Source organism: Panthera tigris, chromosome X, assembly GCF_018350195.1.
Source record: "Panthera tigris isolate Pti1 chromosome X, P.tigris_Pti1_mat1.1, whole genome shotgun sequence".
Taxonomy (NCBI): domain Eukaryota; kingdom Metazoa; phylum Chordata; class Mammalia; order Carnivora; family Felidae; genus Panthera; species Panthera tigris.
In genome coordinates, this window is record NC_056677.1 from 17,465,184 (window position 1) to 17,484,181 (window position 18,998).

An 18,998-nucleotide genomic window follows, 5' to 3' on the forward strand; every position below is an offset into this window, starting at 1 on the left:
ACAAAATGTTAGCTTTATTGTATGAATATAAATTCTTGATATCTTTTACATAATATGAGTCTGTATGCAGAGAAAATCTAATTATTTTTGTTGAAAATATCTGCTGAGATCATGCAGATTAATGTTTAAAACTAAACTCATATTTAAAATTATTTTGAAACTGAAACTCAGTCTATTTTTGTACAAAATGAGAGTGTAAAGAAACTAAATGTACTGTGCTAGTTTGGCAATTAGAAATTCTGTTTTTGAAAAAATGGCTTTAAATGTTTCATTTGTGTATTTAATCTGTAGAGCCAATGTGAAATGTGTATTATGGAATGTGAAAATAGATAATCAATGGAATAAAGTATTCATAACTGATAAATTCAGACAATCTTTATAGAGTGTACAGAACACCTTCAGAAATTAAGGAGACAGTTCCTTTCCTGACAGTCTAATGGGAGAGACTAAGACTAACAAATAAATAACTGGTGGAAACATTAAAAAATGTACAGTTAGTAGTTATCAGATAGGCCTTTCAAAAATATTTGGGTCTTGACTCAAGACATGCAGAATAAACAAACTTAGCTCATAATAGGGATTAGCTCACTGCCTTTTCAGGTTGTCAAAACAAAGTGATTAAAGTTACAGGGATCACAGTCTAACCCTAATGAGTTTTCTGGTCATTTATACCTTGAATTGACATTTTTACTTTTTATTCCTTTTGACACTTGAATCTTTGCAAGCCTCGGTGGTTTTTGGATTTGTTAAAGAGCCATTTGGATGCTGAAAAAACAGCCTTACTTCTGCCTGCGTTTCCAAGTCCCTGAATGCTAAAAGATTAGTTTCTACACCCATTCAACTATTGGGACAGTAGTATTTCATTGTCAAGTGAAAGGCTAGAATACTTAAAGCCAGATGGGGCTTCATTTTAGATGACCTCTTGGGGCAGAACTGGAGCAGAATTTTGAAGAGCAATATGGTGCAAGGTGCAGAAGAATATGGCTATATTCACTGACAGAAAGACTATAGACAACCTCTAAGGTCATACCCACTCACATTCTCCTCCCATCCCTTGCTTATTGCTCTTTTTATGTTACAACTCGATACCTTATTTGACCTAATGAAAATCTTAGCCAATTCTTTTCAAATGGGTCATTTTAAAATTTCAGTAGATACCATCCTTCATGAATTCTCCTCTTCTCATTCCCAAAACAACAGCAAGAAGACTGTTCCAACAAGTTTGTGGTCATTAAGCCAGTCAAAATGTTGAAGGGTTTGCCAGGGATGTACTTGTGGGATGATTATGCTTCTGTCTACCTTGTTTGCCAAGGACATTTATAGCTCTGAAATTAAACAGTAGCATTTTGAAAACACATTTAAGAAGACCAGTGACTCTCTATTCACTATGGATATTCTTTTCACTCAGAGCACCCAGTCAGCTTTTGGTCTTTGATGAATCCAAATTTAGTTTGGACTTTCATCTTCCATCCATTGCAAATCTTTTATCCCTAGCACTGCTTCTCTGTGTCCACAAAGCTAGGTGATGACTACTTTGAATTCCTTTCAATAGCTCTGTTCTGTGTATCATCCTACAAAGAGAATTGCTTTCATGATACTATGCTGCTACTGTAAATGTCACAATAGACTGGAATCTGCTCTTGCAAAAGGGAAAAAAGAAAGCGAATCATCTGGTCAATAACTGGGAACTAAATTTCTTCATGTTTTTCTTTTCAGATATTGCTTTTATTGTTATTTCATTGAAATTCTTGTTAAATGGCTTCCCATTTTGTTACTGTTGGGTGGACCATAGTATATTTCTCTAGACCTGACCTTCTGACTAGCATGATGACCACTAACTGCATGTGGCAATTGAAATATAAATTTACATTAATTAAAACTAAATAAAATTACAAATCCACTTTCTCCTTTGCACATTTTAATTGCTCAATAGCCACATATGCCTAGAAACTACTAAATTTTAGGCAGCACAGACATAGAACATAATAATTAGGATAATTCTATTATCACTGTAAGTTTTAATAAATATGTCTCTGTAACATCACTTTCTCCATGTACTCCTGGCTATGCAACTAACCCTTCCTTACTGCTCCTAAATACTAGCATTGTCTGAGCAGTCTTCAGTTATCTTCTCACTATACATTTTCTTTTTTAATGGATTTGTTGTTGTTTTCTTGTACCTTTAACTATCACTTCAGTGTAAATACTCCCAGATCTGACTCTATTTTAGATCCAATTCAGCTTTTTACTTGCTTACTGGACAACTTTGTATAAAATGACCTTTCAGCCACTTCTAATTTCACATGCCCCAAATATAATTATTTTATTCTCCTTAAATATTCTTCTACCATCTCTACTCGGCCATTCATCCATTTGCTCAGGTTTGAGCCCCTAGAGTAATGTTTAACTTTCCTCTCCACATTATTCTCTGTGTCTAATGTATCAGTCACCCAATTCTCATTCCTGGCTACATGTATGACATCCACCTCTCCTCATCTCCCCTTCCACCATCATAACCTCCGTTCAAGCTTTGATTATATATTATATTTTCTATTGAAAGAGCATTCCAACTGATCTTGCTGCCTTCAGTTTTTTTTTCTCTTCCAAATCCACAATTTCTTCCCCATTGTTTTCATAAAGCATGTATTTGATCACATAGTTCCCATGCTCAGACATCTTTGAGCGCTTCCTTGTATCAGAGTAAAGTACATACTCCTCCATCTTCCCTAGAGATGAAATGTCTACTTGGTATATTTAGGAAGATACACAGCTTTGCAGAGATTCCTTATCTGAGACATGACGTGAAAGTTTCCTCCACGGGAATGGAAAAAGAACTGTTAGAAAATGAATAAGAAGAGATACCTATTAGAGTTGTTAGCTAGACCAGAGAGTTTGGACTTCACTTCTCCACCCCCTACCCTGATACACTCACTCACCATTTTATCATTGCTCTTTAACACCAGGCATGGCACTATGTAAGCTACCCTGACTTCAGCCCCTCCCAAAATAAAATCACAAGAAATTATCAGTTGATCAAGTTAAGTGCAATCCTGGTGGAATGGGACTTCAAAATAAATTATTACAGAATAATAAAAATTTTATTCCCTTCAAAACAAAACTTCTCCAGGTTAGCATTGGTAGCTCTCCACAATATGACCTCGTGTTATTTTCTAGGCTTTCTTTCCTGTTGCATTCATTCCACATATCTTATGCTATAGCCTGGTATGCTTACTTCTGATTATGCCTTGTTAATCATGTTTGCACAAAGTGAAATGGTCTTTCCCTGTGATCCCCTAATAAATTTACAGATTTAAAAGCTATTTAAAGTCAGTAAAATATCTCCTCTAGAAGGTCATTCCAGAGTGAACAAGTTAGAATTTATCTCCTTTTTTATGGGATCTTCTGTTAGCATTTGTCATGTACCTTATATTATTATTTGAATGTTTTCTCCACTAAATAATTGATGATGGCCAAGGACCAAGTTTAATTTATCTTTGATCACCTTAATAGTGCCTGATAGTGAATTGCATTTAGAAGATGTGCAAAAAAAAACCTTTTTTGGTGAATGGAATTGTGACTTGAGTAAATGAATGAGTGAATGAATAAAAGTAACAGTAACTCATGAATTAGTTACTTAAGCATTGAAGACATTTTGATAGTTTAGCAATAGAATATGTGAAGTATTTGGTACGATGGTACCATTATTAAAATTTTGCATAGATGAATCATTTAAATACTACATGTAAGCAAAACAATATTCTTAAATTATTTGTACAAGTATACTATAATATACCAAAAAGAGACATATGAAAATTTATGGCATTTATAGTTCCAAAGTTTTGTGAAATATAATTATATACAGCATTTGAGACATACACTATTTCCCTTCACTCTCTTGCTTTATGTATTCAGTATTAATAACCTGTGACCTGTTCCTATGACTCTAATACACAGTTGATGAGAAATATTACTTTTACTGAACATCTTGACCCCAGGTTGCTTAAAATTGTCTACAAAGTATGAAGTATCAATGATAACATACAGGATAGAAGTGTTTCTTTGTATTTTGTTCAGTATGGCAATTGCATCACTGTTTCACAAAAACTATAACTGATTATGATCCTGTGTGAGTACATAGCTCATCTGTGGGAGACAGTTTCTGTGCACACTTATACTTTTCAAAAAGAAAAAATGATGAAAACTGAATAAACACTCATTATTTTTATGAATATTGTCTTGTTAGGAATTTGATGCATTTAAATGTGCATCACATGGTTTGTAGAAGCATTATGTATAAAAGGATAAAGAAGAAATTGCAAGTGTCATTTTGCATGCATAGTAAAAGACAGCATGAGCTTCTGAAGAGAATTCCTGGGAGTATATAGTGGCATAGCTCTAAATCCAGGTTTGAAAATCTAAATTTAATCCTAACCTAAAAATAAGTGGAACGTCAGAGGTGTACCTTTCCTTAGCATGAATAGGTTGTCAAAAATGTGGATTTCTCCATATTCAGTGCTATTTTCTTTGTAAAACTTGGGGTATGATCTTTTGGGAAAATATTTGGCCCTAAGTGTTAATAAAACCATACTTGAGAAGCAAATATTTTAATTCACATCTGGATGGAAATAAAATAACTTATTAATAAAATTAATCCCCTAAGGTACCTAGGGCTATTTAAATACTTAGCATGATAAAATGAACTCCTTAACATGATAGCTTAACTAAATAAAACACAGTCATTTAGTTTCTATTCTTCTCCCTAATATAAAATAGCAGGTTAATATATACTTTTTTTGTATTGTTCTGTTTTGTTTTTATTATGCTGTGTCCAGCCTTTGTGAAAGCCTTTGGCTTTCAGTAATGAACAGGCCAGTCTGGCTGAAAGAAGGCAGAGATATAAACAAGTAGAAGCAGTTATTCAGAGTAGTAAGTGATTAAAGAAAGAAATAAGTTTAATAGGAGGGAAAAAAGAGAAACCAACCAATAAATTGGGGAATGTGTAACAAAAGCACAAAGCTCTGAGGAATTGAAAATTGGAATGAGCCAGCAGATACTATTTTTGAATCAGTCTACTGTCTTACAGATTTTATATTTTTGATCATTTTTGGTTTGGCATTCTTCTATCACAGTATTTCCCATAAAATAGATTGTTTTTCACAGTACCATCTTTATCAAAATCATGCTAGGACCCCCACTCCAGGTCTACCCTATCTGTGTATCTGGGGCTGAACCTGGGAATATGCATTTTAACCCACTTTCCAAGTGATTGTTACATGTATACAGAGTAAAATCTGAAAACTACTGCAGTAGTTTAACAGTGTTTGAGTGCAGTTTTATTGCTTTTGCAGTAATGCCTTTATTTTCTTTGCCTAAAAACATACTTTTTCCAAAACCCAATTAAAGCTGCCTTTACTAATTCTTTTTAAGGCAGAGTTAGTTGTTTTCTCCTCTGCTTGCCCAGCCCTATGATCCTGCCTTTATTATAGTAATTGTGAGTGTCCCAAATATGTTAGTACAGATTTAAGCTTTAATAGGTTCACATGTGTGAATATGCTATAAATGTAACACACACATCCTTTGAAAATTTAATTATTTCAATTTCTTTTATAGTCCTTTAGTATTGTTTATTTCAAATAGTTTTTAATTTTAATATTTTTGACAGTTTTTTCGACTGATGTAAAACCTTGGCCGCCTCAGTCACCTGATGTATCTCTTTTAGACTTTGTCTTTTGGAGTCATGTCAGAATTATCACGTATGGATCAGTACTTCATTCTTTGAATAATCTTAAAGCTTGGATTATAGATGTATTTCTTTTAGTCACTGAGGAGCAGCAGCTGATGAAAAATTCTACAAAGTTTGAAATTTGACTTGAGCAGTGTATAGCACAACACAGTGGTCACTTTGCATTTTAATGAGAAATATGTCAATATTTTAAAATTTTAAATAATTGACCTTTGACATGTGGATTTGTATATTTTTGTCGCATTTATACTTATAAAGTTATTGAAACAAACTTCATGAAGACTTTGGAATTCTACATATTTTAACTTACTTATGTGAATGCCTGTCTCCTTAAACTGTGTTTTTCCAAGTCAGGGGACATGTTTTATTTATCTCTGTATCATGAAGACAGTTGATTAATATTCGCCGAAACAAGAGGAAAAGTACATCTATTATGCATTGTCCAATTTGCTTAATATATTCAGTATTACACAAGCATTAGTAAATATATTTGGATGTACTTTATATATTTAATGTTTATTTTTGAGAGAGAGAGAGAGAGAGAGAGACTGAGCATGAGCAGGGGAGGGGCAGAGAGAGAGGAAGATACAGAATCTGAAGCAGGCTCGAGGCCCTGAGCTGCCAGCAGAGATCCCGACACAGGGCTTGAACCCACAAACCGTGAGATCATGACCTGAGCCAAAGTCAGATGTTTAACCAACTCTTGATTTCGGCTCAGACTATGTTTTCATGGTTAATGGGATCAAGCCCCGCATCAGGCTCTGCACTGACAACACCGAGTCTGCTTAGGATTCTGTCTTTCTCTGTCTCTGCCCCTCCCCTACTCATGCACACACACACTCTCTCTCTCTCAAAATAAAATTTAAAAAGGACTTTGTAAAGCTAATAAGTGATTTTTTAATTTAGTATCAAATGTATTAATATAAATAAAACTAATATTTAGTTTACTGTTTCCATCCATTGCAACTATTATTTTTTTTAGATTCCCAAATTGCTCCATCTTTGGCCAGTGAAAATCTCTTCATGTTGACTTCTGAGTCCTACTGACACAAACAATCCTTGTATAGTTTGATAGCTTCTTTCTATGTGTGTCACAGTATAATCCAGGCTCATCTTATACATTCATATCCCAGATCTGGAATCCACTATTTTCCTTAACCAAAGGCCCAAGAAATGGTATTTGAAAATCACTAACTGTGAGGAGTTTATTTATTACTCAGTTATGTCTTTTCAGTGGGCCTAAGAAGTACATACACACGTGTGTGCATGATGCATCAAGAGACTCTAGGTTTTACTGACCTTCTTATATATGTATCTGCTTTGTCTCATGCTAAAATTATTTAGGAAACCAAAAATGATAGAATGATAGTAGTATCACATAATTGTTCATTTGCTTTATCCTATGAAATGCAGTAGTTTCAGCAAAACATTAACAGACTAACAATAACTAACCAACAATATGATTGCTGACGATAGTGTAAGATTTTAATAGTTCTTTTGTTATGTCATACTAGAGATATGCAAGTAAAGTATTATATTTTAAAGAACTTGAAATAGTTATTCTCTGTGTGATTATTGCTGTGTGATCACTGGCAGGATATACATTTAGATCATATTTACTTTTCTCCTTGAGGAAAATTCCTTTGAAGTCTGAACATTTAATCATATTCTCTGTTTCTGGGAAGGTAGGTAAATAATCAAACTTGTATCCATTATAGCTGAAGCAAGTTGTAGAGGCAGTTTGGGGAAACTGGTCAACTTTCCAACTTTTCCCAAATCATCTCTTACCAATGTAATTGTGTCTGAAATTAATTCTATAAAATTGCAGTCTTCCAAATTCTGATGTAAGTACAGTGCACTTTTCCAACATAAATGCTTTATCTATACCTTTCTTCCTCTGTACACATAATTCATACTTAATTTGTAAAGACATAGATATGGCTATATTTGTAACAAACTTCTTCTTTGGCACAGAAGCCCTGCAGAATTGCAAGACCCAATCCTTAAGTATTTCATTTAGTTTATGAAATTAATCAGACCTATATTTAACCTTAAAACTTTTACGCCTGATAAGAATATGTACTACTTCTGACAAGGTATTGTGGTGAAATGGCATTATCAAAAACTATGTTCAACAGTATTCCTTTTTGTTAAAATTAAATTCAGGGAAAGAGATGAAATGGGCTATCATTCCTTAAAATATGCAGTACTGTGAAACATGGATATTTTTTCAAAATTAGATAGCCAAATAATAATTAGTTAACTTTCTATTTTGAAGTAAAGGTAATTAGTTTACATTTTAAAAATAAAGACACAGAACAACAGTAATTCATAGTTAAAATGTATTTATCACTGTATGCCAGATACTGTGCTAAGCCATTCATCCATCTTCTCACTTAATCCTCACAACACCCTTATTGTGTTACTACTAATGTCATGCCCATTTTATGAATTTCTTCAGGAAACTAAGCCATAGAAACAGAAGTTTCTAAGCAAAGATCACTTTGCTATATGTTTGCTCATTGTAAGTCTAGCAATTGCAGGTAAAAAAACAATGGTGATTTTTTAAAATAATTTTTTTACAATTTCAAGGATTCAAATTTATGTTAAGAACTATGAACTTGATATGTACCAATTTTATAATATTAAGGATATTTAATAGCTGGAAATAATTGAAAATATAAAAGCATTTTTGAGATTAAGATATGACTATAGAAGTAAATATTGGTATTTTTCCTAATGTTCCAATCTATAATAAATTAGTATTTGAAATGTTGGAAATATTTCAACGAAATGTATTTATCAGATGTAAAAGTTTAGATAGAAAATGGTTACAATATTTTTTCTGATGTATATTATTCTGTATTGTATTCTGTGTAAAATTAGAAAATATAGTTAAGCAAATATAAGAATACCTGTGTAACTGACCATCAAAGCTAACCACTATGAATATTTTGGTATATAGCTTTCCAGATTTTATTCACATTCTTATTGCTGGTTTTGCTTGAATTGTCAAGATTTTTTCAAATTGTCGTACATTTCCTAAGAAAGTATTTTAAAAGGAATGCTTGATTTGTTTTGAAAACTAATGCATATGTTTCTTTTTTTAAAGGATTGTACTGTGTATGAAACAGAGAATAAAATTCTTCATGTGGTAAGTTTATTTGGGTTTATTTTCATCTTCCTTAGAAAACGGTTCTTTGTTTAGCTAGTAATTAAATATAAAGCTGTAGCCTATAAAAAATGAGACCTGTATATTTTATAGGAAAATTACAAAAGAACATAAAAAGTATAAAAGAACAGGTTATATTAGTTAAAATAATTCTTTTGTATCCTAATAGGAAAATATCATATAATATGATAAAAATTTTGAGATTGTAGTATGTAGAAAGGTTGGAATATAATGAAGAATCTAGAAAAAGAGAGAACTTGAAATCAGAATTTTTTACCATTCATTTGAGAAAGATACCAGAGAAAAGTATTTGGTTGTATAATGGGGTAAACAACCTATCATCATTTGGGTGAAATAATTAATAAAATAATCAATCTGCCTTTGATCAGATTCTATACTCCCCAAACCTCCTTCCAAATTTTAATTTGGCAATATTTGTTGAATCAGTTAATCATTTTGTAGATATTACTAGAAACGGAGTATGAATATACTTTTATAGAAAAGTATCTCCTTTTTTGTTAATGAACAGTTTACTGCTTTTCTTTGTAAATCCGTATCTTGGTTGATGCTCATCTGTCCTGATAACTTCTTCATCTCTGTTAGAAATGAGTGACAACATAAGTAACATTAAAGAAGTTTAGAAATGAATGCTATATATTTACTTCGGCAATTTTGCATTCAAGCTAGTGACAATTTAAAGATCCTGTTTGACGATGATTGAGACTGTGGATGGCATTAACCAAATAGTTCAGCTCAGAAAGCACTTGTATTTTCTTTCTTTTTTTTTTTTTACAGTTCTCCTATTCTTTTATTTATTTTTTTTTGTTAACATTGTTTTAAGGTTTTTTTTGAATTCCAGTAGTTAGCATACAGTGTAATATTAGTTTCAGGTATTATAAAATAGTGATTCAACACTTCCACACATCACCCGCTGCTCATCACAAGTGCACTTCTTAATCCCTATCACCTATTTCACCCATCCCCCTCACCCCTCCCCTCTGGTAACCATCAGTTTGTTCTGTGTAGTTAAGACTCTGTTTCATGGTTTGACTCTCTCTCTTTTTTCCCCTTTGCTGTTTGTTTGGTTTCTTAAATTCCACATATGAGTGAAATCACATGGTATTTGTCTCTTTCCACTTCTCCCTTCCCAGCCTTTTAATGTAAAGATGGGCTAGCCTTTAGTAGAAGGTTATATTCTTGTGTGCTACTTTTCTCACAATAAGAATTCTTTTTTAAAAATAATAAAATAGTATACTATACCACTTGGTATATATGATGCTAGAATACTTTCTTGAAAACAAAATATTCGTAAAGTATCTTTCCAGGTTTCCTGTAATGTAGAGGAAATCATGTTAAGTCTAAAGGACTGTCTGAACCCTAATTCTTTTTTTAAAAGTTTTTAATGTTTACTTTTGAGAGAGAGAGAGAAACAGAGTGCAAGTGGAGGAAGGGCAGAGAGAGAGACACACACAGAATCCAAAGCAGGCTCCAGGCTCTGAGCTGTCAGCACAGAGCTGGACATGGGGCTTGAACTCAAGAACTGCGAGATCATGACCTGAGCCACCCAGGCATCCCTGCACCCTAATTCTAACAGTTTGTATCTCAGTGACCTTAGTCAAGTAGTTTGTCTTTGATATTTTTAAGGTAAATTTTAACCATTAAAAAATTTTATTGTTGATTTACACATAACATTATATTAGTTTCAGGTATATAACATAATGATTAGATATTTGTAGGTGACTTTGTTCTTAATGTGTAAAATGAAAATATTAATTTCTTCTAAGTACAATTGTTTATAGTCTCATTACCTTCTTTCCAATATTTATTTGTTTTTTTTTATTTTCCCTTTTTCTTATTTATGTGTACCAGAAAATAAAAAGCCTGAGTTTTGATATAACTTGTTTAGAATCAAATTGTTACTGACTCTGAATGTTCTCCTTGTTCCTATGAGACTTGAGTCAGAGTGCTCATACAAATGAGTAGAGATTACAGTAACTTGAGATAGGCACTAGAACATCAACTGTCTCAGCCCAGACCCATTCCCTATGTCTATATTTTGTCTGGAGGCTAGGGGAGGCATTTATAAAGAGGAAGGATAACTTATCATTTATGAAAATCTGCTCTATCTTGGGAGTTACATAGGCAACACAAGTATCAGAGTATTCTTCAACAGCTGCGCAAACTGAGATAGTTAGGAAAGTTGTGAGGTGTATCTTTTCCTGAAATAGATCTTTATTTAGGGATGAGTAAAGAAAAAGAATGGGAAGGAGAAGGGGAACTGTCCCTCATATGTCAGAAGAAAATCTTTTTCCATGAAATAAGTTTATTAAGAACATCTATTTAATGATCTCAGTAAGAATCAAAAGAATACTGTTTGCATTAAAATAGAATACCATACTATAAAGAAAGTAAGGCCACTATAAACTGAACACAAAATAAACTAAAAAAAGTCTTTAAAACTGAGAACATGGAAATAGAAATTAAACCATGCTGAAAGCAGTAAAAAGCATACTAATTATTACAGAAAATTGAAACAGTAAGACACAAAATAAACTTTTTTATTGCTCAGATTATTAGTAAATTAATAAAAAGACAAAAAATGAGAGAAGATAATGGCTATAGAGGATAGATTATGGTTAGCCCACCTTCAACTAATTATTAGTTTCTAAAGAAGAAAACAATAGGAAATAATTAAGGATATAATAGAATAATTTAGGAATACAAATTGGGAAAATTGAATTTCTCAACAAATTAAGAAAGTGAATTGGAAAAATCACGATTTCAAGATATTTTCGTTAATATATTACAGTTTCTATGTCAAGAAACAAGTACGTTTAACTAGTAAGAAGAGATACATGGGAAGTTTTCACTTCAAAGAAATTAAACTTATATTATATTCAAATGTCTACTCTGAAACCATAACTTCCAGAAGACAATGAAACAAAATCCACAAATCGTTTTTTTCTGTTTACTTTATTTTTTATTTAAATCCAAGGTAGTTAACATATAGTATAATAATGGTTTCAGGAGTGGAATTTAGTGATTCATCACTTAATATAACACCTGGTGCTTACCCTAACAAGTGTCCTCTTTAATGCATGTCACCCATTTAGCCCATCCCCCCACCCAACACTCCTCCAGCAACCCTTAGTTTGTTCTCTGTATTTAAGAGTCTCTTATGGTTTGCCTCCATCTCCGTTTGTATTTTAATTTTCCTTCCCTTCCTGTGTTCATGTGTTTTGTTTCTTAAATTCTACATATGAGTGAAATCATAAATATTTATCTGACTTATTTCACTTAGTGTAATGTATTGTAGTTCCATCCACGATACTGCAAATGGTAAGATTTCATTCTTTTTCATCACCAAGTAATATTCCAGTGTGTGTGTGTGTGTGTGTGTGTGTCTGGGTGTGTATACACACACACACAGATACCACATCTTCTTTACCTATTTGTCAGTCGATGGACATTGGGCTCTTTCCATAATCTGGCTATTGTCAATAGTGCTGCTGTAAACACTGGGGTGTATGTGCCCCTTCAAATCAGCATTTTTGTATCCTTTGGGTAAATACCTAGTAGTGCAATTGCTGGGTCGTAGGGTAGTTCTATTTTTAATTTTTTGAGGAAACTCCATACTGTTTTCCAGAGTGGCTGTGCCAGTTTGCATTCCCACCAGCAGTGCAAAAGTGTTCCCCTTTCCCTGCATCCTCACCAACATCTGTTGTTTCCTGAGTTTTTAATTTTAGCCATTCTGACAGGTTTGAGATGGTATCTCCTTGTGGTTTTGATTTGTATTTCCCTGATGATGAGTGATGTTGAGCATCTTTTCATGTGTCCATTAACCATCTGGATGTCTTCTTAGGAGAAGTGTCTGTTCATGTCTTTTGCCCATTTCTTCACTGGATTATTTTGTTTTTGGGTGCTGAGATTGATAAGTTCTTTATAGATTTTGGATACTAACCCCTTATCTGATATGTCATTTGCAAATATCATCTCCCATTCTGTTGGTTGCCTTTTAGTTTTGTTGATTGTTTGCTTTGCAGTGCAGAAGCTTTTTATCTTGATGAGGTCCCAAAGGTTTGTGTTTACTTTTGTTTCCCTTGCCTCTGGAGACACATCAAGAAGTTGCTGCAACCTAGGTCAAAGAGTTTACTTCCTGTTTTCTCCTCTAGGATTTTGATCATTTCCTGTCCCACATTCAGGTCTTTCATCCATTTTGAGTTTATTTTTGTGTATGATGTAAGAAAGTGGTCCAGGTTCATTTTTCTGCATGTCGCTGTCCAGTTTTTCCAGCACCGTTTGCTGAAGAGACTGTCTTTATTCCATTGGATATTCTTTCCTGCTTTGTCGAAGATGAGTTAGCCATATGTTTGTGGGTCCATTTCTGGGTTCTGTATTCTGTTCCATTGATCTATATATCTGTTTTTGTGCCAATACCATGCTGTCTTGATGATTACAGCTTTGTAATACAGCTTGAAGTCCCAAACTGTGATGCCTCCAGCTTTGGTTTTCTTTTTCAACATTACTTTGGCTATTTGGGGTCTTTTCTGGTTCCATACAAATTTCAGAACTGTTTTTTCTAGCTCTGTGAAGAATGCTGGTGTTATTTTGATAGGCATTGCATTGAATGTGTAGATTGCTTTATGTAGTATCTACATTTTAGCAATATTCCGATCCATGTGCATGGAATGTTTTTTCCATTTTGTTTGTGTCTTCTTCAATTTCTTTCATAAGCTTGCTATAGTTTTCAGCATACAGATCATTTACCTCTGTGGTTATGTTTATTCCTAGGTATTTTATCGTTTGGGGTCCTATTGTAAATGGGATCGATTCCTTGATCTCTCTTTTTGCTGTTTCATTATTGGTGTATAGAAATGTAACCAGTTTCTGTATGTTGATTTTATACCCTGCTCCTTTGCTGAATTCATGTATCGGTTCTAGCATTTTTGGGGGGGAAGTCTTTCGGGTTTTCCCCATAGAGTATCATGTCATCTGAAGAGTGAAAGTTTGACTTCTTCCATGCTGATTTGGATTCCTTTTTTTTTCTTTTTGTTGTCTGATTGAAAATCCATAAGAAAAGTAATGCCCCAAAATGTTTATACCTAAATTATCATTCATGTGTGAGAGCAACAAAAAGATATTTCTAAATCAGCAAGGTCACTAAAGTACCTTGTTGAAAAATGGATTTGAGTAAGTTTACTAAATAAATGAAGCAAAAGTTTCAAATTCTAGAATAGGAAACTTGTGGTAGCAAAGGGCTGGAGATGAAGAACAAAACCAGATGCTATGGTGTCTTAGTCCATTCACAGTACTATAACAAAAATACCCTAGTCTGGGGGGCTTAAACAACACACCTTTCTCACATTTCTGCAGGCTGGGCAGTCCAAGATAAGGGCACCTGCAGATTCGGTGTCTAGTGAGAGCCTGTTTCCTGATTTATAGAGGGTCTTCACATTGATGGAAGGGGTCAGGGAGTCTTCTGGGATCTCTTATAAGGACATTAATCCAATTTAAGAGGGCTCTGCCCTTATGGACCTAGTCATCTCTCAAAAAGGCTCCACTCCCAAAAACCATCACAGTGGGGGTTAGGTTTCAACATAAGAATTTAGGGGGAAGCACAAACACTGAACCTGTCCCAGATAGTGAAGACTAAAAAAATATGAGTGCTGTTTTTTAAATGAGGGTTGTTAAATAAATCAAATAGATAAATATCATTGGATAAATCAGAAAGATAATGCAAATATCATTGCATTTATACATTTCTTAAAGAGACAAGCTCAGTATCCCTAAATTAAATCACAAAGACTACCATTACTTTCCAGTGGCAGTTTTCCTCAGAAAACAAGGAATCCCTGTAACACAGTAATGAAATTCAAACTTTCACCTATCAATTAATAAACACAAATACACACACACACACAAATACAGACTAAAAATACTCAAATGCTGGCAAAAATCTAATGAAATTGAATGGACGTACCTTACTGCTAATCATGTGCACTCATTAAACCTTTTTAAGTTTTAGGCAATTTCAAGACTCAAAAACATTAATGCTAATATTTTTGTAGTATTTATAGTATGCTGCAGGTACTATTTCAAGTGCTAAATATAAGCTAATCATTTGGTCCTCATAACAACCTTGGAAAATACGTATTAATACCATCATGTCCATTTTACAGATGAGGAAACTAAAGCCTAAAGAGGTTAGTTGACTTTCCCAAAGTGACACAGATGGAAAGGATTTAAGGTAGGATTTAACTCAAGCAGTCTGGCTCTAGAGTCTATATTCCTAAACTATCTTGGGAATCTGGTCTAAAATAAATTATAAAATACAACAGAAAGTATTTAGAGTAGCATTATGTATAATAGTGAAAAACAGAAAATAATAGGGTGATGCTTCAGTAAATTATGGTGCAATTACAGGATGAAATATTTATTATTCATAGTTACTGTTTCAAATTATATCTGATTATATAATTTAGGAATAAGTGATATTTATAAATATACATAAAATATGTTCCAATGTTAAAAGTAAGATTCTAAATAATAATGTTAAGTAAAAACCAGATTAAAAATATTATAAACATAACAAATCATCACTGTTGAAACTTTGAAAAAAAATATTCTATATGAATATTTATTGTGTTTGCTTGGTAAGGTAACAGCTGATTTTTTTTAATTTCAAATATCTTCCCAATTTTCTTCAATTAGTTTGTATTGCTTTTATAATGGAAAATTATACAAGTATATATTCTATTATATTCATAATTCTGATAGTTTTAAATGGATAATTTTATGATACACCTGCTAGATTTCTTGATGTTCACTGTTTTTATCTTTGAAACAGGATTTTTTTAATGCTTAAAATTCAAAAGCAGTAGACTCTGAAGACCAAAAGACTTGTTAGAAAAAAGTTGGTTGGTTGGTTGGTTGCAGTGGTATACGGAGATGTCTGTTAATATGAAACGTGAGAAGGAGCAAAAGGAAATGACAACTTGGGTTTCCTTTAATTTGTCATTAAGTATAATGGAACTGATGGCACAGTGCAGCCGTAAAGGACAGAAAGGAAATGCAGATCATATGTGCACTATGTATCTGCGTGATTGTTGTCTAATGATAAGCAGTAAGGTATTTCCCCTTTGTTGATCTGGTATTTCCCTCTCAGTTAGGCCTTGGCCCTGATTATACATTCTCTGATAGGCTGAAGCCCATCTGTTTTTGCTCTGCACAGATGCTTGTTTTGTACACAGTAAATCAGTTATAAGGAATCTGGAGTTCTCTTGAGTTCCGTACCCTACTTTCTCCTCACTCCCACCTTTCACTACAGTGTTTGAATGTGGAGAGAGGAGCATTCCTGAGAAGCTATTTTAGACCCTGTGCTTCAGCAGACTTAAACTGTGCTTGTCATAGCCCTGCTGCTCTTGTTGATGAGCCTGGAACACTTGCCAGCTTTGATAAACTCATGGAAATCTCAGACCAGGCAAGATCATTAAGTTACATTGTTTAAATCAGATTATACTGAGCTCAAATGCACCTTTTACATTGACCAACTGTGTGGTCTTGTGTATGGCACTTGCTTTGTAGTGGCATTTTATCCCCTATTGCTTTCATAAAAATAATGGGAAGAATAAACACAGTGAATGCCTACTTTATTATGTTAGTGTTAGGATTATCTTTTTTTTATACAGTACTTTACAGTTTATAGGAAGGAAATTCTCATGAATGCTCTCTTCTCTCTTTTCTCTTTTCCCTCTAAGCTATTTTTTTTCTTTACTAATTTAGGTTTGATCATGAATTAGGCTTATTTTGGCATGTTAACTAATTGTTTTATTTCATAAACATTCTGTGTAATTTTTTTCTGTCTTTGCATGTATGAGTTCTTCACTCCTAAACTCCATCTGGACTGAAAGTATTATGCCTTCTCTGATATCTAGTCTTGAGATGGCTAAAACTACACAGAAGCAACAGATCCAAGGGAAGAGCTTGGAGGGGAAAATAAAGAGCTCATTTGAGATTTTTCCCCACTATCTATGTCATATCATTTTTGTAAGCATAGCTTTCTTAAGATTTTGTCAAACCTTGAGGATATAGGTACCAGGTAGCAGAATGCCCTATAATAAAATAAAAATGATATTAATATTTTATCTTTAGAGATTTCTTGAAAATAGTGGCACTCAAATAACACCATAAAAATAATTTTACATTGGTTTTCAAAAGGTCCCTAATGCTTTGAAAAGGCAGCTTTGGTAATTATAGCTAGAATCTTCTCTTAAAGCTGTGGTTTGGAGCCATTGCAAATGGAGGGGGTTTTGTTTTGTTTTGTTTTGTTTTTTTGCATGGTTGACATTTTGGTTATAACGGTAGCATTTGGACATGCAAATTTTGAGCCATGTCATTAAAACATGAATTCTAACAGTTTTATAGATGAAAAGAATTAACATATTTCTTTGTTGTCACAGTTAATGTGACCCTTCTGTCTTGGCCCCCTTCACTGTCATTTTTGTGGTCACCCTGAAGATACATGCTAACACTATTACTGAAATAGGCATTGGTTTATTGAGTGTTCTATTAGATTATCTTCAGGTTTTGACATTTTGATGGTTAATTTCCTTATAAATTATTTTAACTGTAACTTCCACAATCAATGTTTTAAGGAGGAAAGAAGAAATCAGATAGAATATCATGGAGGTAAAAAAAATCTTTGTCTTTTCTGAAACAAAAAGAAAATATGTGTATACACTAAAGGGAATGTGGCCATACATAACAAATTAAGATAATCTGTTTTTAATATGTTTTATTATGATCTGCGTAGACAGTATGTACATCAGTATATTTATATGGTTGTTCTTGCTAACAATACATTTGCTGATCACATTATACATTATAAAATGCTTACACAGACTGGGTGTGCAATTGTTCTCAGAGAATATTTGTTTTTGTTGAGGAGTCAAGTGAAACAAGAGTTATGTAGTAGAAAGAGTATCAATTTTTTTTTAATTTATTTTTTTATTTATTTATTTTTTTTTATTTTTTATTTTTTTAATATATGAAATTTACTGTCAAATTGGTTTCCATACAACACCCAGTGCTCATCCCAAAAGGTGCCCTCCTCAATACCCATCACCCACCCTGCCCTCCCTCCCACCCCCCATCAACCCTCAGATTGTTCTCAGTTTTTAACAGTCTCTTATGCTTTGGCTCTCTCCCACTCTAACCTCTTTTTTTTTTTTTTTTTTCCCTCCCCCATGGGTTTCTGTTATGTTTCTCAGGATCCACATAAGAGTGAAACCATATGGTATCTTTCTCTGTATGGCTTATTTCACTTAGCATCACACTCTCCAGTTCCATCCATGTTGCTACAAAAGGCCATATTTCATTTTTTCTCATTGCCACGTAGTATTCCATTGTGTATATAAACCACAATTTCTTTATCCATTCATCAGTTGATGGACATTTAGGCTCTTTCCATAATTTGGCTATTGTTGAGAGTGCCGCTATAAACATTGGGGTACAGGTGCCCCTATGCATCAGTACTCCTGTATCCCTTGGATAAATTCCTAGCAGTGCTATTGCTGGGTCATAGGGTAGGTCTATTTTTAATTTTCTGAGGAACCTCCACACTGCTTTCCAGAGCGGCTGCACCAATTTGCATTCCCACCAACAGTGCAAGAGGGTTCCTGTTTCTCCACATCCTCTCCAGCATCTATAGTCTCCTGATTTCTTCATTTTGGCCACTCTGACTGGCGTGAGGTGGTATCTGAGTGTGGTTTTGATTTGTATTTCCCTGATAAGGAGCGACGTTGAACATCTTTTCATATGCCTGTTGGCCATCCGGATGTCTTCTTTAGAGAAGTGTCTATTCATGTTTTCTGCCCATTTCTTCACTGGGTTATTTGTTTTTCTGGTGTGGAGTTTGATGAGCTCTTTATAGATTTTGGATACTAGCCCTTTGTCCGATGTGTCATTTGCAAATATCTTTTCCCATTCCGTTGGTTGCCTTTTAGTTTTGTTGGTTGTTTCCTTTGCTGTGCAGAAGCTTTTTATCTTCATAAGGTCCCAGTAATTCACTTTTGCTTTTAATTC

At 33.6% G+C, this 18,998-nt stretch overlaps 1 protein-coding gene across 4 annotated transcripts in view; it reads left to right on the forward strand.

The window, feature by feature from the left end:
• The window catches only part of CNKSR2 (connector enhancer of kinase suppressor of Ras 2), a 297,547-nt gene that overhangs the window by 118,477 nt on the left and 160,072 nt on the right, over nt 1-18,998 (forward strand). For all 4 annotated transcript variants that reach the window (XM_015540102.2, XM_042974263.1, XM_042974264.1 and 1 more), the window contains exon 5: nt 8,856-8,897. In XM_015540102.2, the coding sequence (XP_015395588.2) occupies nt 8,856-8,897 (42 nt within the window). The remainder of the gene's footprint in view (nt 1-8,855; nt 8,898-18,998) is intronic.